At 43.0% G+C, this 24,731-nt stretch overlaps 1 protein-coding gene across 1 annotated transcript in view; it reads right to left on the bottom strand.

Moving 5' to 3' along the window:
• Positions 1–24,731, bottom strand: part of MCHR2 (melanin concentrating hormone receptor 2) — an 86,871-nt gene that overhangs the window by 18,508 nt on the left and 43,632 nt on the right. The window contains exon 3 of the mRNA XM_075126191.1: positions 20,717–20,926. Within this exon, the coding sequence (XP_074982292.1) occupies positions 20,717–20,926 (210 nt within the window). The remainder of the gene's footprint in view (positions 1–20,716; positions 20,927–24,731) is intronic.

The raw sequence follows: 24,731 nt of genomic DNA on the forward strand, positions 1-24,731 counted from the left end.
GCAAACTGGACACCATTAAATTAAGCTTGAATAAAGACTGGGAGTGGATGGGTCATTACACAAAGTAAAGGTATTTCTCCATGCTTATTTTCCCCCCTACTGTTACTCACATCTTGTCAGCTGTTGGAAATGGGCCATCCTGATTATCACTACAAAAGTTTTTTTTTTCTCCTGCTGATAACAGCTCATCTTAACTGATTACTTTCGTTATAGCTGGTACGGCAACACCCATTTTTTCATGTTCCCTGTGTGTGTGTGTGTGTATATATATATATCTTCCTACTGTATTTTCCACTGCATGCATCCGATGAAGTGGGTTTTAGCCCACGAAAGCTTATGCTCCAATAAATGTGTTAGTCTTTAAGGTGCCACAAGTACTCCTCATTCTTTTTCCTAATAAATGAGCATACCCCAAGGAAATGGGCAAATTTGGTAACAAATTGCTGGAGGAACACGGGCAGCATGTGACCCTAATCATGTGGTACTTGTTAAGTAGTTGCTCCGGAGTGGGAAAACTGAGGCACAGACCTGAGCAAACTCTCTCTTTCTTTTTCAGACTAAGCTTCTTTAGCGAGGTCCCTCTCTCATAGAATATTTGGTAATGACCTGTAATGTTTAAGTTAAGAATAAACTTATTCTGTGCTTAGAATAACTGTGGGACTGTGCAATAAGGAGTTAAGAGTTACTTTTACTTTAAAAGTAAAGATTGTATAGCAATACTGTGACTGCGTGAAAGGGCTTTTGGTAGAGACCAAGAGTGAGATAAGGGAAATAGAGATGGCTGAAAAAAAACCCTTGGCTGTTCTCTTGAGACAGGAGAAAAGCAATAGGTTAGAGAGATGGGTAATGAAGAAGGGGAAACACCCCTGAGAAAGGGGGTGCTTTAAGGGTGAGAATCCTCTGGTTGAAGTGAGTCTGAATAATATTGCACAACCATTATGCCATGGGGTAGCGCAAAGGATGCGGCTGCTGCATGAGCATTATTTTATGTACATCTGGACATGGCTGAAATGGTAAAGGGAAGGCAGGAACTGGAGATGGAGAAAAAGCAGTTACAAGAGCATTTGAACTGAGAGACAGTCGGGTGTGAATTTATAGCAGAAAAGCTGAAAATGGTGACCCTACTTAGAAATTTGCAAGAGGAGAGAGACAAATCAGCAAAAAGACTACCTCAGAGTCCATACAGGCTATCGCATTTGCGAATAATGGTCCTCACTCTGCCAGTCACCCTCCCAATTATAATCCCCTACCTCCCACAACCCTGGGCAGTGCTGACCCAAGGAGACCCTTAGGAACGTGATTTGGAAGGAGCTGGTGAACTTGGGGGAGGATATGGGAATATATGATCATCAGCACCTCAGCATCCTGATTAATGCTTTGTCTTGGGACATGAGAAGAACAGAGTTAATGCAGGGAGCCCCCCCTCAGTCCACTGCCCTGGTACGGACTGCGTCCCCCATGCCCACTACCTGTCAAAACCAGATCCCTGCTCCCTCTTTTGAATGGAGGTTCTCGAGGGAGTTGGCCGATCGATAGTGGGCCTCCCCAGCTGATTGCAAGACTTCAGTGCAACGTATTGGGGACACCTACTGTGAGGGCTACAGTGGGGAACCCAGGGATATTAGCCTAATTGCTAGTGGACACTGGAGCATCAGTAAACATTCTAAGTCCCCGGTGGATCTCCGGAGGGAGACCCACCACTAAACAGGTTCAGCTCAGCAGGTATGGGGGAGAAATCCAAGAAGCTTTGATCTGGCAGGATGTTCCCTTGCAAATTGACAGACTACAGGGGAAAGTAGAATGCTGTGCTCATGAGGGAAATGCGAAGGGAATCCTAGGTGTTCCTTTCCTCTGAACATTTCAGCTAACTGTGGATCTAGCTAATGGTGAGTTATGGAGGTGAGAAGGGCGGGGTGGTGGTGCAGAAATCTCTGCTGTGCATTGTTGTGCTGCTAAAAAGGCACCCACAGCCACCCTAACCTCCATTAATGATGCATGGGTAAAAGAATTTCACAGGGGATGGACTAAAAATAAAGTTGAGTGTGGAAAAATAGATGCTGATATTTTGATTGAGGGAAAAGATCCCCCCACTCAAAGGCAATATAAATTCTCAGCTGCAGCAGAGGAAAGCATTAAAAATACTATAGACTGTCTTTTGGAACAAGGGGTGCTCGTGCCTATGCAAAGTATCTGCAGTTCACCAGTATGGCCAGTCCTTAAGGTGGATAGTGTCACTTACAGAATGACAATGGACTTGCATGCATTAGATGCAGCTACCCCTGAAGCAGCCCCTGTAGTAGCTGAATACAATGAAATCGTAGCAGTGGTAGCTCAAAATGGTTCTGTGTGATCGATTTGGCTAATGCTTTCATGGCTATACCCCTCCATCCTTCATGTTGGTATAAGTTTGCTTTTACCTATAGGGGACAACAATATGCCTTCAGCTGGACTCCCCAAGGTTTCCATTCTTCCTCTAGTATTTGTCATGCCCACGTCTCTGAAATGTGGAACCATTTGCGCCCTGACCACCACTCACACGTAATTTCAGATGTGGATGACATCCTAATACATACCCTCACTTTGGAAATAGGGAAATCACCAGGGAGGTATTTACTATAGTGTAGGAAACCGGATTTAAGGTAAATAGAGAAAAGGCTCAGTTAGTACAGCAACAAGTGAAATACCTGGGTGTGTGTCTTGGGGACAATGGCTGGACTCCCAATCAACAAAGGGTAGAAATGATAGGAAAGCTACCTGCTCCTACTAATATGCACTCCCCACGAGCTCTCTTGGGAACTTTTAATTTCTCCAGGGAGTTCACTGAAATGTTCTCTGACAAAGCCAAGCCTCTGTATTCATTACTAAAAAAACCCAGGATTTGGGAATGGGGAGCAGACCAACAGACTGCCCTGGCCACATTGAAACAAGGTTTGGCTAAGGCTCCTGCCCTGGCTTATCCTGATCCTGCCCTGCTCTTTGTAATTCAATTGGCCTCCTCAGAAACAAGCATCTGAGCTACTGTTAACCAGAGGCAATGCGACAAGCTCAGAGTCATGGCATATGCCTCCAGGCTCCTGGATCAAACAGAGCAAGGCTTTACCCACTGTGAAAAAGAGTGTCTTGTGTCAGTCTGGAGCCTCACTCATTGGGAATTTATTATTGGAGGGTCAAAGCAGATACATCATATTGGGGAAAATACAGGATGGCCAGATCTCTAACCCCAGCATTGCTCAAGAGACTCTCACCCTAGTAAACCGAGGAATCAAGTTTAAAAAAGAGCAAGTCATTTCATCAGCCCCGTTTTGGGCTAATTATAGAAGGAGAGGAGCATACCTGCCTCCTCCCCCTTGTAAAACACCTTGAATGTCCAGTCAAGGGAGGCCTGAGGCCTGCAGATGCTAAACAGAAGTGGTTTGCAGATGGCTCAAGTTTCTACCTTATGGATCATCCCCGAAAAAGATATAGAGACATCTGCATAAATGATGGAGAGATGCTCCAAGGACCAGCTCGCCTCCATTCTGTCCAAGCAGCCGAGGTGGAGGCAGTGAGAGCTGTCCTAGCTTATGAATCCCGGGACACTTCTGTTACTATTTACACTAACTCTGACTGGACAGCCAGAGCAATCACTGTGTGTCTCCCCCTTTGGTTGAATAGAGAAATGATAGCCGCAAATGGGTGCTCCATTTCTCATTCAGAAAAATGGAGACAGATAGCAAGTCTGATCAAGGAAAGAACTGGAGACACCTGGGTGACTCACACAAAGGGGCATCAGAAAAATCACTCAGAAGCAGCACACTGGAGCAACAGAGCTGATGCCTTAGCCAAAGCTGCTGCTTCTAGTAACCACACTAGAGACACAGACCAGGTAGAACAAATAGAGGCTGTAACTACCAGGGGAAAAACTTTAGACAAAGGAACAGATACCTTGGACTTAAGTACCCTTCAAGATGGGGGATATAGAAATGGTCCTTAGCCAAGATAGGGAAAGATCCCACAGGAAAATACAGGATTGAGCAGGTTGGAAATGTCTGGTGGGCAGTGGATGCAGGTGGTCAAAGGCACTGGTAGTACTCAGCCAGGTATGGGGGGACCTGATTTAATTTGTGCATCAGCAAGGGCATGGAGGAAAACAGGATACTTTAAATAAGGTTAAAGATACAGGGTGGTGATCAGGCATGAAAGCGGATATAGATCAGTGGTGCGATAATTATCTGCACTGTGCCATGGTTAATGCTGATTGTCAGGTTCAAAAAAATGCATTGGAACACCAAAGAATAGAGGGTCCCTGGTCCCAGATTCAGATAGATTACATAGACCAGTGGTTCTCAACTCTGGTCCACCGCTTGTTCAGGGAAAGTCCCTGGCGCACCAGGTCTGTTTGTTTACCTGCCGCATCCGCAGGTTCTGCCGATTGCGATACCATTGGCCGCGGTTTGCCACTCCAGGCCAATGGGGGCTGCTGGAAGGGCGGCCAGCATATCCCTCAGCCCGCGCTGCTTCCTGCAGCCTCCATTGGCCTGGAGCGGTGAACTGCGGCCAGTGGGAGCTGCGATCGGCCGAAACTGTGGATGTGGCAGATAAACAAACCAGCCCGGAGTGCTGGGGCTTTCCCTGAAGAAGTGGTGGACCAGAGTTGAGAACCACTGACATAGGCTGTGTAGTGGGGCAGCTGCCCCACTCTGGTGTGAAAGGAGTTAAAACAAGCCAGAGACGCTGCACAGAGCCCCAGCCAATCCTGGAAGGGCTTATTGGGAGCCAATCAAGTGGAGGCTTGAAAGCAGCCAATCAGGGCCAGGCTGAGCCCTATAAGAAGGCTGTAGGGCAGAGCGGTGCAGTCTCTCCCTAGAGGGTAAAGGCAGAAGAACTGGCTCTTAGAGAGAAGCACCTAAGATAGGGTCAGGTCAGCAGAGGTTGGGAGAGCTCTAGGCTGATGACTGCCAGACTGGGGCTCTGACCCAAAGGGGCAGAGAAAGTGCTAGGGCAACAGGGAATTGGCCCAGGGAAGCAAGCAGTAGAGGAGAATTGGAGGAGGGCAGTAGGTGGCTGTTGCTAGAGCATCTCTGGTTTGAGGCCCAGAGTAGTGGATGTGCCACCCCCTACCCTTTTCCCCTCCACTTGCCAGTGATGAGTGGCTAAGCCAGACTGCAGTTTGTCCAGAAGGTGCTGGTACCCTGGAAGGTGGGGAGAGCCAACGGAGCGGGCACAGCCAGAGGACAATGTCCAGAAGTGTATGCCATGGTCTGGGAGTGATATGCATTCAACTGTGAGGACAGTGGAGACTCATAGAGTAACGGTGGGCAAGACACCACTCGTGAAGGTGCACCTCTGAAAGAGCTAATTCCGTAATCAACCAGCAGGAGGTGCTGCTGTGGTGAGCCTGCACCCTGTTAGAGGCCCTTTACCCACTAGCAGTAGAGGGAATAAATACTGTAGATCCCTTCTCCAAATGGGTGGAAGCCATCTCTACTAAAACCAACACTGCCTTGGTCACAGCTAAGCAGCTCTTTAACATAGTTTTCTCAAGAATGGAAATTCGGAGAGTAATTGATTCATCCCATCAATGGGGGAAATTATTACCTATCAGCTCTGTGTTCTTGGGGAGCCAGGGTGCAGTATCCAGCCTGTCTGACTCACAAAAGACCTTCCTGTCTTTCCCCCAGCCTCTGCTTGAACCAAAGCTGATCAGAAGAAAGACTTACTGTGATAAATGAAGGGGTGGGAGGGTAGCTCCCTTTTATGGACACCCAGCGAGAGAGTTAGCTATAAAATCCCTCTTGGTAGTTGTTAGCTACTTGTTTTATCTGTAAAGGGTTAAGGAAGCCCATAGGTAAAAGGAAGGGAGTGGGCACCTGACCAAAAGAGCCAAAGGGAGGGCTTTTTAAATTGGGGAAAAAAACTTTCCCTTTGTCTCTCTGTCTGCTCTCCAGAGAGAGGAGACAGAGCAAAAACAGGGCTGAAGCTATGCTGTAAAAAGCTGTGAACCAGGTATGAAAATCACCAGATGATACCTAAAAACTACTCAATTTGAAACCCCAGATATGTAAGTAGATCAGGAAATGTCTAGAAAGATGCAATTAGGTTTATCTCTTATTTCTGTAAGGCTTCTGGACTCCTCTGTGCTAACCCCCAAATGCTTTCGTTTTGCTTGTAACCATTAAGCTGGACTTCAAGAAAATGATTCTTTTTAAATCTAGCAATAGCCTAAGTTCCAGATGCGTTTCCTTTCTTTTTGTTTTTAAGTACAGGTTTGGGATTTTGTGTCCTAAGAGGTTTGTGCATATGTTTAATTAACTGGTGGCAACAGCTGATTTATTTTGTGTTCTTTCTCAGCTCTTCCCTGGGGTGAGGGAGCTGAAAGGGCTTGAGGGTGTGCCTTCCTGGGTCAAAAGGGGTTTTCTGCACTTGGATGGTGGCAGCATCTACCCATCCAAGGTCAGAGAAAAGCTGTAACCTTGGGAGTTTAATTCCATAATCCTTATGGGCCCCCACCTTCTACACTTGAAGTGCCAGAGTGGGGAATCAGCCATGACGCTTACAAAAAGCAATAAAAAGGCAGTGGAAGACACACCTAAACCTCTCCGGACAAGGGTGACAGGATTAAGGAAACTCCCCTAGCCTCATTTGCATCAAAGATGGGACAGGGAAGCATCTCCATTAGCATACAGAATGGAGAACAGAGATTCCAAGGAAGAACCACACTGAACTCTGGGACCAGAAAATCAGGGAAGCACTGCATGATGGAGAATTGCTGCTCCAGATGTTAATGAACCCATGCCTGCGCATACCCAGCTCAGTAGTTATCAGACCAATTCTAGTAATGAATCCTTTATTGGTATTCAAAATACAGAAGCTGCCTAATTGCATTGTGAGCTCCCTGGAAGGAACACCACCCATAGTCAGGAATGATCAGTTCCTGTTGTCTAGCCTGAACAAAACAACTTTGGTATACTCCCTTGAGCCATCACTTTACCCATAAACAAATCTAGTGTTCTCCCTTGAACCATTGTTCTTTCCCTACAAAACCCATGCTCAAGTAAGTGCTCTGATGCCTGGATCTAAAATCTGTATCAGTTCCACTGGGACTTCATCTTCTCCTGACTGATCATGCTGGGAGCTCTGCCTGTCTCCAGCACTCCAGACCCTCAGTTGCCACCACCACCTGGGTACCATGATCGATTCAAGCTTCACCGTGTGGTGAGAACCTAACTCGGTCTCAGTCTCTTTCTCTCGGTATAGCCTTCTGACCCTGACTTGTGTGATCAGTTATAGTTTTCTAAACCTGACTTATGTGATCAAATTTAAGTTAGATTTAATATTATAATGGGTTTATTTGGCTCCCCTTGTATGGTTATTAACTGCCAATAAATAGCTTTCATGGTTAAGCTGGTTGTTTGTGTCTCTCTCTCTGTCTGTGTGTGTCTCTCTGCGTGTGTCTGCAGCAACACTCCTCATACCTAAGTTAAAGGTCCCTGCAGTGCCCCAAAATCCTGTGGGGTTTGCTTATCAATTGGATTACTACCAAAACAATGGTAACATGAAAGTAGGCATAGGGTCATGCTGAACTTGAGGTATATGCGGGTGGCAGCTTGGAAGTACTGTTCAACCCAGCCTGCTGAGTCCAGGACATATAAGGGGTCAGTTTGGGAGTGCTGATTAACAGAGCACATCTGAGAGGATTGGGTTAGTGTGTGTGTGTTTGATTCTGGGGCTGGAAGAACCCAGCCCTGGGGAACCTAGGCCCTGCAGGATAGTTCCTTTGGGAGAGAACTTGCAGCAGGGAGAAGTAGAGCTCCATATGAGAACACAAGTGACACAAGCAGTACATTGATAGAATTACAGACACCCCTCCCCCCCCAAGAAGAGTAACCCTAATAAATGAACATATCTCAAAGTAATGGGCAAATCTGGTAACAGTCAGGGACTCTTATTTGTTTGCACATTTTACCTATTTCACAGTGTGATGTACATCTGTAGTGCTAGATAATGATATAATCATAATGAGTTTTGAAAGCGATTCCTGTGTATGAAAATGCATTATTTCTATACTTTTTACCAGTCATCTGTTTTTTTTTTATAGCACACAAGCTGTATGCTAAATTTTTGGAAACATCTGCAGTATATTCTGAGATGGAGACCATCATTGCTCCAAAGACTGAATTAATGCAACAGTCTTTGATTTGTAAATGCCTATGAATCTATTACTTCGAAGGTGGCTTTAAATTAGAGAAGACAATAATGTGCAGGTGCATGTATAGTAAACTTACAGATCATTACTTTGTATTTTCTTTAACCAAGGCAACTATTGTTTGGAAGAAATGGATTCTTGAGGCCTTAGAGAGGAGCAATGCAAGTTTAGCAGCCTTTTTAGCTTATCAAAAACAAGGTTGAGAGATGACTTGATTACAGTGTATAAATACTTTCATGGTGATAAAATACTGGGTACTAAATCTAGTGGGGAAAAAAGCATAACTAGACCAATAGCTGGGAGGTGAAGCCAGACAAATATAAACTGGAAAAATGTTATTGAGGGTGATTCAGGAAGGGAATAAACTCCCAAGGGACATGGTGGATTGTCCATCTTGTATGTTCTTCAGATCAAGACTGGATGCCTTTCTGGAAGATATGCATTAGCCAAATACAAGTTTCGGGGCTCAGTGTGGGGCATCTAAGTGAAATTTAATAGCCTGTGATATACAGGAGGTCAGATTAGATGATCTAATGGTCCTTTCTGACTTTGAATTCTATGAATCTACGCTGCCCTTTCTCTACTATGTACTCTGTTTGAATAGAGAATGGAGTTTCATTTTAAAAGAGTGAAGGCAAAATAAAAAGGGGGGAAAAATGTACTTGCAAATTTGAGCACTCCCTGATACTGCTTTTAAAAAGCTTATATTTTCTTATGTTTTAGCATAAATGTGTTTTTTTTTCAATCCAAGATGAAGAATTCTGAAGCAGTTCAAAGGTGAATGTCTGCTATCTAAACATTTTAATACAATTTTATTCATGGTGGGGAGGGGAAGAGGCTGATTTTCATTTTACACCATTTTGGCAGTGTAAAGGGGCTGTAAAGTGGAATAAATTATTTACATCTACTTTAATGTCTCTTTACCTGACCAGAGAGGCATAGGCAGCCTTAGGGCAAATGAGATTTCTGGTTGAGCAATGGACTGGGAGCAAGGAGACCTCGGTCTAATCTCAGTTCTGCTGAGTCTGTATGACCTTGGACACACCACCTCTCTGTGTTTCAAGTGCCCAACTTGTAAAATGGGACTAATAATATTTATCCACCTTTTGTATAGTACTTTGACATCTTTGTATGAAAAGTGCTACATAAGTGCAAAGTATGTCAGTATTATCATCCCAATTTTGTAAACTCTAATTTAGAGATGCCACCAAAGTTCTGGGTGCTTATTAGACTGGAATTCAAATGCTAAAGCTTTTGAGATTGGCCCATCACTTTTCCATCTGAGCTACAGAAAAAGAGATCAACCGAATTCATGATATCATAAGACCTGAAGTTGATTTACTGGACATTTAAACAGGCAAATCAGGTTCACAATTATTTAGATAGCGATACATTACTCAGACTGAGTAGTACCTTACACCAACGGTAATCTCATTGATTTCAATATGATTAATCCTAGGGCAATGAACTACTTGATGTGAATAAGGATATCACAATCTGGCCCTTAGATAATTTTTATTCCTTTAAATGTTTTATGATGGCTTTACTTTCTGGATCATTTAATTATTTGTTTGGGCATTTTCAGCAATTGAAATTTGACTGTAAAGGAAATACTGCTTCCCTGTGTGTCTAAATTCATTAAATTTTCAAGCTCTTATTCCTTGAACTCATCAATGCAGAACCCAAAGCTGACAAAATGAAATCTAGCATAAGGGAAATCACTAAATTGACTGACACAAGTATATCCTCATGTGGCTAGATTTGGCCCAGGAGATGCACCAGTAGTTCCCTTCCTTGGTGTGAATCAAACTTACCCCTGAAAAGCATGAGTTCAGGCTGGTGCAGGAAGGTGTAACTTATCCCTTCCTGTAGCAACAAGAATGAATCTGGCTTGAAATATTTCTTCACTTCCTTGGCTTTAACAGTTTTCCTTTCTGTGAATGCTGCTTTTCTCACTGATTTCAGTTTTGTCTGCCATTCACATTCAGTGTACACTGCTACAGAAGGAACCAGACTCCATCTAATCTAATTCTACTGTCAGTCAAGCTCCTGGGAAGGATGTGTTAGGATAGGCAAACTAAGTCTTCTCAGAACAGCCCTGATGTCCCATCCCAGGAGAAGAGGAATGCATGGTCCAGTACTAACATCTCTGACTGAGCTCCACTTCAGAAGGATCAATGAAGATGTCATTCTCAAGAGTCTTCCTCCCTTTCACCAAAGCTTTTGTAGGAGAAAGCCCTCCTCAATTGTGGAAACCCTTGCCAACTTCAGCAAGGTGGCAAACCTCCAGTGCTGTGTTACCTTCAGTGTTATGGGGAACCTTCCCAAATGCCTACCAAAGAAAGCACAGCATGTTAGAGCAGCTGCATTCTCCTTAAACCTCTCTCCTCCATTTCCATTGAACATTCACACATGTGGACCCCAGACAGCTCTGAGTGTGTCAAGATAGGGGCAGGGCCAGCACCAGCGTTCCAAGCAGGCACTTGGGGCGGCAGTTAGCAAGGGGCGGCAGTTCCTCTGGCCGTGGTGGCAATTTGGTGGCAATTTGGTGGCAGCTTCTCCCCTTTGTTGGCTGCGGTGGCAAATCGATGGCAGCTTCTTCCTTTTGCCGTCCATGGCGGCAGTTTTTTTTCACTGCTTGGGGAGGCAAAAATTGTAGAGCCGGCCCTGGGTAGGGGAGATATGCCTCATAGCTTACAGCCCCTTTGTCTTTTTTTCTCCATGTTTACTTCTGTCCTTGCCATTCTGTAGAGGGGAGTATCTGGCTTCCCCTATACTATAACACTTTAAATCCTAGATGTGTTTAATGATTAATATGTATTATACAATAGATAATTTTAAGATGCTGAACTTGCATTCTCTCAAACTGTGAACTAACTGAGTATAATGGAGAATTTAATCAGGAATACTGGTGTAGCAACAGGGGATGGAACACTTGATGGTTGCCTGTTCCACTCATTCCCTCTGAAACATCTGGCACTGGCCCCGATCGGAAGACAGGATACTGGGCTAGATGGACCTTTGGTCTGACCCAGTATGGCCATTCTTATGTTCTTATGTAGAGACTGGGGATCTGCCTCAGTGCTGGCCTTACCATGTGGTGAACTGAGGCAACTGCCTCAGGTGCCAGACTGTGCCACATTGTGTGTCGGAGGGTGGGGCCACTAGGACCCAGAGTGTAGAAAATTGTCTGCTGCTGGTGTATATGTATTCTCTCTAGATGCACACAGATGGTGGAGTGCCATGCTAGAGGAAGGAGGGCACAAGAGACATAACAGGCAGGCAGGAGAAAAGGTGAGAGGGAATAACAGAAAGCAGCAGGAGCTGCAGGGACAGGGAGGAGGAGGAGCCTCTTATGTACCTCTCTAGCACCCCCAGGAGTCTGGACTGATTAACACCAGCTTCTCAGGGAGCTTCCTGTTTCCTGCTGCTTCCCTGAACCCACTTGAGGAGAACAGGCAGTCAACTGAAATAGTAGGAGCCAGTTAGGCCTTTAAGACGCTGATATCTTCCCTCACTCAGGCCCTGCTACCAGTCTGCTTATTGGTCCCCTTGAATTGAGTGTTGAGAGCCACTATAGCTGGCACAGAACAGCAGCCATGAGTGAAAGAAGAAAACGCCCCTCTGGGGCAGCATTCAGAAAAAGAAAAAGAAAGCAAAGGAAGCTTTTCTATCTAAACAGAAAGGAGCTCTCCTGAAATACATAGACACAAATGTTCATGGTGAGCCTTCCGGCCTCAGTGAGGATGTGAGTGGTGAGGAGATGCCTGATCTTCCAGTTAGTAAGAGTGCAGGTGACCTGGCAGCTACTGCAGCATCCGTATCTCCAGCTCAAATGGATGTAACCACGCACATTCCTGAAGAAAAGTGTAGATCAGAGAAGAGTGTGGTGGAGGCACAAGAAACAGCTGCTGCTGAGTTTAGTTCCTTAAGTCTAGATGATCCAGGACTGTGGAGCCACTTGAGCAGTAGCCTGAGGGACTTCCTTGTACTGCATGGGCCACAGCAAGTGAAAACTTCATGTTCCCCAAAGACAATGAAAATAGAAGAAGTTTCCATCCAACACATTACTGGCGTGAAATCCCCAATGGTGACAAAGGGGAGAGGCCATGGCTTATGTACTCCAACCCTCAAATACTGCATACTGTTTTTGTTGCAAACTCTTCCAATCTAATGTTCCAGCCACATTGGGTTCTAGGGGAACCAAGGACTGGAAAAATCTGGCTAGAAATCTGGCATGCCATGAGAAGGCAACAATCTGGGACTTCCCCTCGTGGCGAACGGGGGAAGTCCCAGATGACTGGAAAAAGGCTAATGTAGTGCCAATCTTTACAAAGGGGAAGAAGGAGGATCCTGGCCAGTCAGCCTCACCTCAGTCCCTGGAAAAATCATGGAGCAGGTCCTCAAGGAATCAATCCTGAAGCACTTACATGAGAGGAAAGTAATCAAGAACAGTCAGCATGGATTCACCAAGGGAAGGTCATGCCTGACTAATCTAATCGCCTTCTATGATGAGATTACTGGTTCTGTGGATGAAGGGAAAGCAGTGGATGTATTGTTTCTTGACTTTAGCAAAGCTTTTGACACTGTCTCCCACAGTATTCTTGTCAGCAAGTTAAAGAAGTACGGGCTGGATGAATGCACTATAAGGTGGGTAGAAAGTTGGCTAGATTGTCGGGCTCAACGGGTAGTGATCAATGGCTCCATGTCTAGTTGGCAGCCGGTGTCAAGTGGAGTGCCCCAGGGGTTGGTTCTGGGGCCGGTTTTGTTCAATATCTTCATAAATGATCTGGAGGATGGTGTGGATTGCACTCTCAGCAAATTTGCGGATGATACTAAACTGGGAGGAGTGGTTGATACGCTGGAGGGCAGGGATAGGATACAGAGGGACCTAGACAAATTGGAGGATTGGGCCAAAAGAAATCTGATGAGGTTCAATAAGGATAAGTGCAGGGTCCTGCACTTAGGACGGAAGAACCCAATGCACAGCTACAGACTAGGGACCGAATGGCTAGGCAGCAGTTCTGCGGAAAAGGACCTAGGGGTGACAGTGGACGAGAAGCTGGATATGAGTCAGCAGTGTGCCCTTGTTGCCAAGAAGGCCAATGGCATTTTGGGATGTATAAGTAGGGGCACAGCGAGCAGATCAAGGGACGTGATCGTTCCCCTCTATTCAACATTGGTGAGGCCTCATCTGGAGTACTGTGTCCAGTTTTGGGCCCCACACTACAAGAAGGATGTGGATAAATTGGAAAGAGTGCAGCGAAGGGCAACAAAAATGATTAGGGGTCTGGAACACATGACTTATGAGGAGAGGCTGAGGGAACTGGGATTGTTTAGTCTGCAGAAGAGAAGAATGAGAGGGGATTTGATAGCTGCTTTCAACTAACTGAGAGGTGGTTCCAGAGAGGATGGTTCTAGACTATTCTCAGTGGTAGAAGAGGACAGGACAAGGAGTAATGGTCTCAAGTTGCAGTGGGGGAGGTTTAGGTTGGATATTAGGAAAAACTTCTTCCCTTCCAACCCTGATATTCTATGATACTATGAAATCATCAGAGAGCATTCCATAGGTGGAAAGAGCTTGAGATGAGACTAAGGGTAAAGGCCACCATAGATGATCAGCATCAAGAGAAGATTGCATCAGAGTCTCTTTACTGGGAAAACGTTCTGAAAAGACTCATTGCCATTGTGAGAATGCTTGCTACCCAAAACCTAGCACTGCATGGCACTTCAGATCAGCTGTATGTGCCAAACAACGGAAACTTCCTTAAAATTGTGGAGCTGATGGCTGAGTTTGATGCTGTGCTCCAGGAGCATCTAAGAAGAGTCACCACCCAAGAAATGTACACACACCACTACCTTGGAAAAACCATTCAAAATGAGATCATACAGTTACTGGCAACAAAAGTCAAACAGAAGATTGTGGCAGATCCGAAGTCAGCAAGATATTACTCTGTTGTTCTGGACTGCACACCTGACATCTGCCATACGGAACAAATGACTTTAATGGTGTGTCTTGTAACAACAACAACAGAACCTAGTGAAAATGTCCCTACAATGGTGACTGTCAGAGAGCATTTTCTAGAATGTATGGACATTGATGATCCATACCAGGAGCTGGTATGACAAATGTGCTCCTTCAAAAGCTGGAAGATACGGGAATTGGGATATCTGACATGAGAGGTCAGGGCTACGATAATGGTGCCAACATGAGAGGAAAGAACAGAGGAGTGCAGACATGGATCCGAGAGTTTAAACCCTCGCTTTTTTTGTCCCAGCAGTTCTTTCATTGAGCTTGGTGGTTTGTGATGCAGCATCAGCTTCTAGTGAGGCTGCTGAATTTTTTTAGTGTAATTCCGAGCACCTATGTATTTTTTTCTGCATCAACCCATTGAAGGCAAATTTTGAAGCAACATCTGGGAACATCCTCTCTGACCCTGAAACCACTGAGTGCCACACGACGGGAAAGTCGAGTGTAGGCGATAAAGCCTATTGAACACCAAATTGAGAAGATAGATGATGGCATCGTTACCATTATGGAGGATAATGCTATGATAGGAACTGTTTGTGGGAGAACAGTGGCAGAGGGAAATGGAATCACCAGAAACATACATAACTTCAAATTTCTGTGTGGCTTAGTGTTGTGGCATGACATACTGTTTGAAATAAATGTTGTAAGCAAGAGACTCCAAGGTGCTGACCTTGATATATCTGGAGCAATGGAACAACTGGACAAAGCAAAGTCATACCTATAGTCTTACCGGTTAGATGAGGGATTTCAAAATGTTCTGAAGAGTGCACAGAAGTTGGCAGAGGAACTTCACACTGAAGCTATTTTTCCCACCCATTCAAGAATACAAGAATCACTGAAGAAGAAGAAGACATTTTGATTACGAGGCACGGGATAATCCCGGAAGAGACCCCAAACAACAATTCAAAGTTGAATTCTTTAACCAGGTGCTAGACTGTGCAATACAGTCAGCTGAAGAATGTTTCATGCAGCTCAAAGAACACAGCAGTATATTTGGGATGTTGTATGATATTCCAAAACTCTTCACTATACCTGAAGAAGACCTACACCAGTAATGCAGGGCTTTAGAGAGAGTGTTGACACATAATGATATGTGCAGTATTGATGCAAATGATTTAGGTAATGAACTGAAAGCCCTTTCAAGATACATTTCAGCAGGATCAACTCCAAAGGCTGTTCTGGAATAATATCTGTGCACAGATAAGACGACCACCTTCTTTCCAAATGCTTTTGTTGCTCTGTGCATACTTCTAACACTTCCTGTAACAGTTGCCAGTGGAGAACGCAGCTTCTCCAAGCTGAAGTTAATAACACATCTACGCTCCACAATGACACAGAAGAGGCTGGTCGGTCTTGCAACCATCTCAATAGAGCACGAGCTGGCTCAGACTGTGGACCTTCAGCAGGTAGCAGTTCAACTCTCTGCAACCAAGAAGGCATGGAAAGCACCACTTTGATTATTCCAACAGCTAAAAATGCCAGTGTTTACTATGCAGACAAGAAAAGTTACATTTGTTGTTCAGGCGTTTGAAAGTTTAGTGTTACTTAATTTTTGAACAAGGCATTTTAAGGTGTGTTTTCCCTTTTATTGGGCTAGGTAGCAGAGCAGTACCCTGAGAGGAGTAGAACAGGAAGAAGGCAGAATTGAGACCTTTCAAAGTTTTGGCCCAAGCGAGGGGGCATGGGGGCATCTTTTGAGCTCCCTGCCTTAGGTGCCAAAATGTTGTGGGCTGGCCCTGATCTGCCTGAACAGGAATACTTGACCAATTTTTGTTCCACTGACTTTAGGTATGTTTGGATATGAATTTACATCACAAACTCAGCTTCATGGCTCAGGACTCTTTCTATAATGGGTCTTAACGGCAACACCAAACTTTAGGGAAGCTCATATTTAGATCTGAATCTAAAGTGTCTTATCCTGCTGCCCCCACTGAAATCAATAGGAGCTTTGCTGTTGACTTTTGCAAGACCACAGACACATAGGACTCAGCCACGGAGCCCAGATCTATCTCTAACAGTTTTATAACTGTTCCAGTGTCACACATTCCAGTGTAAATCAGGAATAAATCTTCTGAAGACAGTAGAGTGGAACCAGTGTAAACTGATGTAAGAGTGAGTCAGGCTCACAGTGATTGGTTTTGCTCACATCTTGACTAAGATATTTTAGTTTTATGACCACATTTAATTTACTAAAATACATTTTTGAATACTAATAACATAAAGCAAGGAGGCTTTTTTTCCCCATAGGGAGAGGCAGGTGTTAATTTTTGGATTATCTGCACATTTCTGTCTGGCAGATAGAAACAGAAAAAAAATGAGTGATTATATGAGGTTTTCATATCTGAATTTAACCTCTGGGATTTATATTGTCTGTCATGCTCTGGTGTGTTAAAACATTTTCAAATCAGACTTTTTTTGCAAAAGAAAACATGTTAATGAAATGAATTTTATCTGAAAGGAAATCCATTGAGATAAGAATGTATCTGAAAGAACTCATTATACCACTAATCCTTGGTTATCTGAAAGATAAAATTAACCAGGCATAACTGTGATTTGAAGTTTCAGGATACTTTTCTGTAAACATGACTCAAATGTCATTGAGTCTGCCATTCTAATTTAGTGTCCCAAATTCCTGATTTACTTCTTGATGGATTTAGATAACATGGGTTGGATCCTGCTCATATTTAAGTGAACTGGAGATCTGACCTTTCCTTCACTAGGAGCAGAGTAAGACTGTCTTCAATTAAACTGCTAGAGCAGCTGCTTCCATCGACATAGTGTTATCTACACTAGGGGTTGGGTCATCTTAACTGTGTCACTCAGGGGTGTGGATTGTTGACATCTTTCAGTGATGCAACTGGGTCAACCTAACTTGTTAGCGTAGGCTTGACCTGAGGCTCCATGGACAAATGTAAGTTTGACTTCTAAATTGATGTGAATTCAATTTACACGCCAAGAGGATAGAAGAATAGGATTGTAACAGGAAACACCAACAGAAGCTTTAATATATAATATAAACCAAGTCCATGTACTGTGATGAGTGGAAGTGGAGAAAGTAAGGTTGCAGAGGGACTTAATTTTGTGTGCACCAGGAGCTGAGGAATGCAAACCAAGGTTGCTGACACTCAAACAGCAGAGCCTCAGTGTATAATACTGGACTTTCAGTTTGTTTAATACAGTTCTTTTCCAACCACTCACCTGCAGTAACCCTTGTTGCTAATGAAACAGCCCCCTGAAGAAAAAAAAAACACACATCTCTACTTATCTTTGTCTTTCCATTATTGCACCTCCTGTTCCTGTCCAAGGTGCATGCCCTTCTTGAGGAGGTCTAACACCCAGGAGCAGATCCACAGGCCTGTCAAATCTGTCTCATGTGCTCCATTGATATAAAAAAATTCCCCTCGGTTTTGGGGGTCTGACTAAAGAAAATGGGTGACCAGAGTTCCCTCCCTCTCCAGCAAACCCCAGCTGCCAGGACAATTTAGAAGAGTTTTGAGGCTGTTATAAACACTCCACAAGACTGGAGTGAGGTCTAATGTCCTGAGAAGCAGAAAGCCACACAGTGACCTCCTCCAACTCAACTCCTGAAAGGTTCTGGCCCCCTCTATACTAGTGTACAGGTAATCTTTCCACTAAACGTCCTCGCCTAGAACATTCCCCAGAAGGACATAATAGTCCTTCTAGATCATGCTGGTAGAGGCTGGGATCATTTGTTGATGGACTAAATAGTCATAGAAAGGAAGCTACTCAGTTGACTTAATAATGTTTGTATATGAACCTTTGCTTGCAGATTCATACAGCAGCACTTGTGAAGTGGATAAGTTAACTTGCCCTTTAGATGGAGCTGTAAAAGTGGTGGTCAAAGAAGGCGAGAGGAAGAGCTGAATTTGGTACAGTCACAAGCACTATTAATAATTCTTTGGGGAAAAAATCTGCTTCTCTGTAGATTGTTCTGGTGTCCCCTAAGCCAGTTTTACACTGATGTAACTCCACTGACTTCAGTGGATTTACTCTTGATTTAAAGGACATCAGAATAAGCTCTGATGTGTGTCTCCACCTCCACTAAAAGGACAGGAGCTGTGAGTTGTTCCTGAGGATGTGTCCCTTTAGCAACAGACTAAAGTTCTTCTGCCATGGCTTCAGCTTTGTGTTATGTACTTAATGTTTGCTGGTGACATTAACATTAATCTATATTAAGCAGTGCAAATGTCTCAGTGACACTGTGGGAAACCTTGTTGTAAATGACAATATGCATTAGCAACCCAAGTAGTTTTTACAGTTTTGCTTAAATGATTTATTAAATATTAAATCAAGTAAGTGAAAGGCAAACCCTGCTAGGCTGCCTGTACAATTTCCAACTAACATTGAGAGGCAGCTGTTTGTCACTTCTTGAAGCACTCATCTATAAAGTTGTTTTTTAGGGAGAAAAGGCTATGATATCAATATCACGACTGGATAGCTCTCTAATGTAGGTCATGAAGGACCACTTCTGGGGCAGTGTTTCTGGGAAAAATAATATTATCCAGCAAGGTGACAGACACTAATGAGGATCTGGTAGCCAACATGCTCAACCTATCTTTGTTTGGAAGTGGCCACACAGTTCTGAATTGATTCCACACTTCTTTGAAGACATTTTTATTTTTGGAAATCTAAAAGAGAATATGAAACTACTAGAGTTATGTAAAACATTTGCCACAAAAGTTACAAAGAAAACATAGGTGGGGCTAGTAGGGGAAACAGTCATCTAAGTTCCTCTGATGTTTTAGTTCATTTCCTGGGTGGGTTATTCATCCCCACACCTGGAGCAGCTCCCTGCCTCCTCCTAAGGATCTGACCTTTAGATTTTTGCTTTTTATCAAGAATTTGGGATAATCAATTGTTAAAATGAGCTAAGTTCTTGAAAATATACCTATTTTTAAATTTTCACTTAATAAACATTTCTGGGTGGATTTGAAGCTGCTGGTCTTAACCTATCAAACCCTGAATAGTTTGGAAGCCAGTTACCTGAGGGACACTGTCTCCCAAACCATACTGCCATGATTGGGATTAGGGAGAGAAAATAAATGGGAGTTAGGCACTTTGAAAACCTTCCCTCAGATAACTACATTTTAATAGCTAAACTTGGTTCAAAAGAACTTAGAAATGCAGGAATGGGGCTCCCACACCATAAATGTTACATTTAGAAACAAGTGAGGCTGTCTGGTTGAAGTGCTGGCTCTACAAGTCCTGCCTGGGAACTAGTTTAGTTGTACACCCTATTTTTATATTTTGGTTCATTTTCAAATGACTTGGCTTGTTTCTGCCATGTTCTTCTCTACTTCAGGTTTGTGCATGTCCCAGAACTTACCTTACCTCCCCTTTGCACCAAACAATAAGATGGTGAATAATGTTGTGCAGAAATCTTTGAGGAATAAAATTGAAACACGGTTTTCCTCACAAACGATGAGCAAATTCATGAACAGAGCCTTAAAAATTGGATTTGAGTGACAATTATCATTTTCTCATTTTTTTTATTCAATTTCTTGTCACTCAATTGTTATGTCTAATGTTACTACATTTATCTATCCCATAAAAACTGGCTGTAGTTACCTACTTTTAAAGCTGTTTCTAGATTTTATTTTTCTGTTTTATTCTCCATTGATATGCCTTCAAGTTTCTATCCTTTAGTCCTCTCTTTTTTTCTCCTCTGATGATATGATCCATGTCCGTGGTTTTAGTCAACACCTATCACAGCAACAGCTTGCAAATCAATCTTTCTACCCCTCACCTCTTAATCCTAACTCACATCTCTTTTACATTTCCTTAATGCTTTCCTTCTATTCCTGAATCATTGGGGTTTTTTTTGTTCACACTTTCCACTATACTTGTGAAAGCATCCTGGGTTCAACATATTACTTACCCTTCCTGTCCATGGTCATATCTCTCTTTAAGATCACAACTACACAAAAACTGCTTTTGGACCTTGTTGACATGATTAAAATTGAGATTCCTGTTGTACAGTCAATACTGTCACTGATTTCCAATAAGAAAAATAGTTTTCAGAATTAATGTAAACAGATATACTATTTCTCACCTCTTTATTAAAAATCAAGGTTTCTGTAGTTCACCTTGAAGTCATTTTAATGATCATTACACTATAATCATTAAAATATATATAGTTTCTTTGGGAAATTGACTATTAATGTAATCTGCACCCACAATGAAGCAACCTGCATAAGCATGTACTTAACTTTAAACCCAAGCTAGTTCCACTGAAGTCAATGGGATTGCTTCCATGCTTAAAGTTAGGCATGTGTTCAAGTACCGTCTTAACCCGGGGCCTAAAATAGCAAGAAAAGGGTATTCATATTGTTTGTAAACTAACACCTGCAGGAAAGAGAACATTTCTTATTCTTGAATTAATAAAGATGAATTTGTGGAAAGCACTTTTTAAATGTGAAATTAAAATAGTGTTGCATTTGTTATACAGAATTAGGATATATTCAGATTAAACCACGTACCTGTCCAAACTCATGACCGTCATAATAGCGCTGCATGCAAACTGGTTGCATGTGTCTAAGGATGTAATGATGGTACACAGAGGGCTGCCAAACACCCACTCTCCTCCACGGGCCCATTGATGAATGAGAAAGGGCATGCCAATGATATGAACCAAATCTGCTACAGCCAGATTGCAGATATAGATATCTGGAATGGTTTTTTTTCTAGACCTGAAATAAATGGGGAAAACAGATTACTTGACAAAGTCAATAGCAATGTTGCTGAGCTAATGTTGTTTAGTTTTTAATGCCAACCCAAACTTCTCTTTGAAAAACTGAATAAAAGTTTAAAAAGTCTCTGGGCCTGATTCTCCACTCTCAATACTTCCACTGTAGGTGATGGAGCTCCATGAGGTAAAGCTACTGTAAGAGACGAGACTCAGGCACTCTGACCTGGGTACTAGATTATGCAGTGAACCAAGGGCTAAATTTTTAAAGGGACAATTTCGAAAATCCCACTGGGCCCCTTTCAGCACCTTTATAAATCTGGCCCAAAAGCACTAATTGGCCACCTCCGATTGTCTGGATTCTAGTTGCAGTTTAGGTCACAAGTGAAAATGATTTTCAGTAGCTCCCACAAAACATTTTCCATGCAAGTCACCACACTTGAAGCAAGTAAGCAGACTTACAAATGCTGAACATATCTCCTCAGATGAAGAAAAGTGTATAATTATATATCTGGGAATGAGAGGAATCTCCTTTGCTAACAGGGCTGCAAGGGGATGCGAGACATGGCAAGATTTGTTTGTTTGCTTATGTAAAAGAGAGAATAGAAATAATAGCGAGGAGAGGAATGAGAGAGGACAGTGAATTTTGGTACTTTGAATTAAAACACTTCTATTGTTATTTTGGCCATATGCCATCATAATGCCTCAACTGTTATCAGTTATCATAAATACATCCTTCCATGTCCCATTATATAAGAACGGCCATACTGTGTCAGATCACTGGTCCATCCAGCCCAGTATCCTGTCTTCCAACATTGGCCAATGCCAGGTGCTTCAGAGGGAATGAGCAGAACAGGTAATCATCAAGTGATCCATCCGCTATCACCCATTCCCAGCTTCTGGCAAACGCAGGCTAGGGACACTTCAGAACATGGTTTTGCCTCCCTGCCCATTCTGGCTAATAGCCAGTGCTGGACCTGTACCTCCATGAACTTATCTAGTTCTTTTTTGAACCCTGGTATAGTCTTGGCCTTCATAACATCCTCTGACAAAGAGTTCCACAGGTTGACTGTGTGTTGTGTGAAGAAATACTCCCTTTAGTTTGTTTTAAACCTTCTGCCTATTAATTTCATTTGGTGACCCATAGTTCCTGTGTTATAAGGAGTAAATAACACTTCCTCATTTACTTTCTCCACATCATTCATGATTTTATAGACCTCTATCATATCGCCCCTTAGTTGCCTCTTTTCCAAGCTGAAAAGTCCCAGTCTTATTAATCTCTCCTCATAAGGAAACTGTTCCATACCCCTAATAATTTTTGTTGCTCTTTCCTGTGCCTTATCTTCTTCTGGCTCAACTAGCAAAGATGACCCTGCTCATTCTCAGAGGGATTATCATATAATTTCTTCATCTTAAATTGTAGCTTTTTTATTCTCTGGCTGGTGATGTGTATTCACATTTTTAAAATATATTACACACATGTTAAACTATGTTAAAAGAGCATTATTAAGTTTGCAAAGTCAAACACTCAAAAGTTGCAAAATACCAGAATCAAGGTTACCTATATAAACTTAATTTGCCCCCCCCCCCCCCCCCCCCCCGCAAATGCATTATGATACAGTCTATAATTACATGATCACATATTTTTTTTCCACAGTACTGCTGCTTTGAGGAGTGAATCAGGGTCGTGTACTGAAGGAGGGTGTTGTCTCTAGGACCTCTGCCTCATTTATTACAGAAGCTGTGTAGTGAAAGAGGCAGGAAAGGGATTGGAGGAGATCAAAGATTGTCTCCTAGTTAAAGCAGCTGAATACAACCCTGGAGAACTGGATTCTACTCCAGTCTCTGTGACAGAGTTCTTGTGTGATGTTGGGCAAGTTACTTAAACCAAACTCTTCACAGGTGGTTACTAGTTGTGTGTTCCTCTTTTCTGGATGCCCAAGTCGATAGCCTGGGGTCTGATTTGCAGAAGGGCTAAACACTCTCAGCTGCAAGTGAAATCAATGGGAGCTGTTCTTGAATATATAAAGTGCTAGATAGTGCAATGAGAAGTTGGAAGATCAGGTGTCTCAAATTGGGCACCCAGTTGTCCTTAATCTCTGTGCCTTAGTTCCCTGTCTGTAAAATGGGGATAATACCACCCCTCATCTCACAGGGTTGTTGTGAAAAAAAATTGTTTGTGAGGCACTCAAATGTTATGAGAAAAGGAGGACTTGTGGCACCTTAGAGACTAACAAATTTATTTGAGCATAAGCTTTTGTGAGCTACAGCATCCAATGAAGTGAGCTGTAGCTTACAAAAGCTTATGCTCAAATAAATTGGTTAGTCTCTAAGGTGCCACAAGTCCTCCTTTTCTTTTCGCGAATACAGACTAACACAGCTGCTACTCTGAAACCTGTCAGTTGTTATAGTGACTAGTACAGTACCTAGCACAATGGAGTCCCAGTTCATGAGTGGGGCTCTATGTGCTATGATAATACAAATAACTAATAATAAAAGCCCATTCTGTCTTTGGATCAGGGTTTGAATAGTGTGCAGTAAAAAAAGCCCTGGGGACATGCACTGAACAATCCAGAGAAAACAAAATATTGAAGAGCTGCTCATTCAGTGAGCACTGTCCATCCTATTCATAGAAGGAGGCAGGGGTTGTGTAGGGAAAAAATAGTGTGTGATCATATAATTAAAGATTTATCATAATTCATTTCTATAAAGGGGCTGAATTAAGGTTGCACAGGCAGCCTTAATTTGGCATTTTTTAACTTGGAAGTGCTTGACTTTGCAAACATAGTTAGGTTCCTATAGCACAGCTTTTGTGTGTTCAATGATATCTGCAGACAGTGGGTGAGAGCCTCAGGTAGTGTAAATTAGAGAACTCCTCAATGGAGGATGAGGATCCGGTCCTTTACAAAAAATAAGTTCCTAGCTCAGCACAGGCCTCAGTTGTGTGTGGGGAGGAGAGAGAGAGTGAGTGAGTGAGTGTGTGTGTGTGTGTGTGTGTGAGAGAGAGAGAGAGGGGTGTGTGTGCAGGAGTGGTGTTTGTAGATGGGCTGTGCTTCAGCATGTCACCTGTGTAACTAACAGGCTCTCTGACTTTAGATGGCCATATTGTTACATAAACAAACCAAGAAGCACAGAGACAGAAAAGTACCTTTTCAAAACACATTTAAGAGATATATTTTAATTAAAAACCTCATGGGGGTTATTACAGAGCATTAGCTAGTTAATCTGGGCACTTAGGCCCCAGTCCACCAAAGCCCTGAAGTACATGTTCAACTTTAAGCATGTGAATAACAGACCCACTGACCACAGCTGGTGAGAACAGTCCCACTGGGTTACTTGCATGCTTAAAGTTAAGCATGTGTTAAAGTGCTTTGTAGCATCACGGGTATATTCTGAGTATTTATCTTTTCCCCAACAAAGAGCAGACAACCCAATACAGGCTCAAAAGGTTTTCTGAAAGCAATGGGTGCCCATAGTATTCCTTTTCAGTCTACTTTCCAGTAGAGGCTTATTTGTCAATCTCACTGCAAAACGCAAAAGGTACGAAGGCAGATCTGCAGGCAAGAAAATTCATCTGATGAAGTGAGCAGTAGCTCACAAAAGCTTATGCTCAAATAAACTGGTTAGTCTCTAAGGTGCCACAAGTACTCCTTTTCTTTTTGTGAATACAGACTAACACGGCTGTTACTCTGATTTCCACTTGTTCATACTGCATTCAGCACACTGATCACACTATTGGCACTTCACGAATAATATTAATAACACCACACAAACAGTGTCCCAAGTTTCTTATTATTTGTACTGCAGCC

The sequence above is a fragment of the Caretta caretta genome, chromosome 3 (genome assembly GCF_965140235.1).
Source record: "Caretta caretta isolate rCarCar2 chromosome 3, rCarCar1.hap1, whole genome shotgun sequence".
NCBI classification, from domain to species: Eukaryota; Metazoa; Chordata; order Testudines; family Cheloniidae; genus Caretta; species Caretta caretta.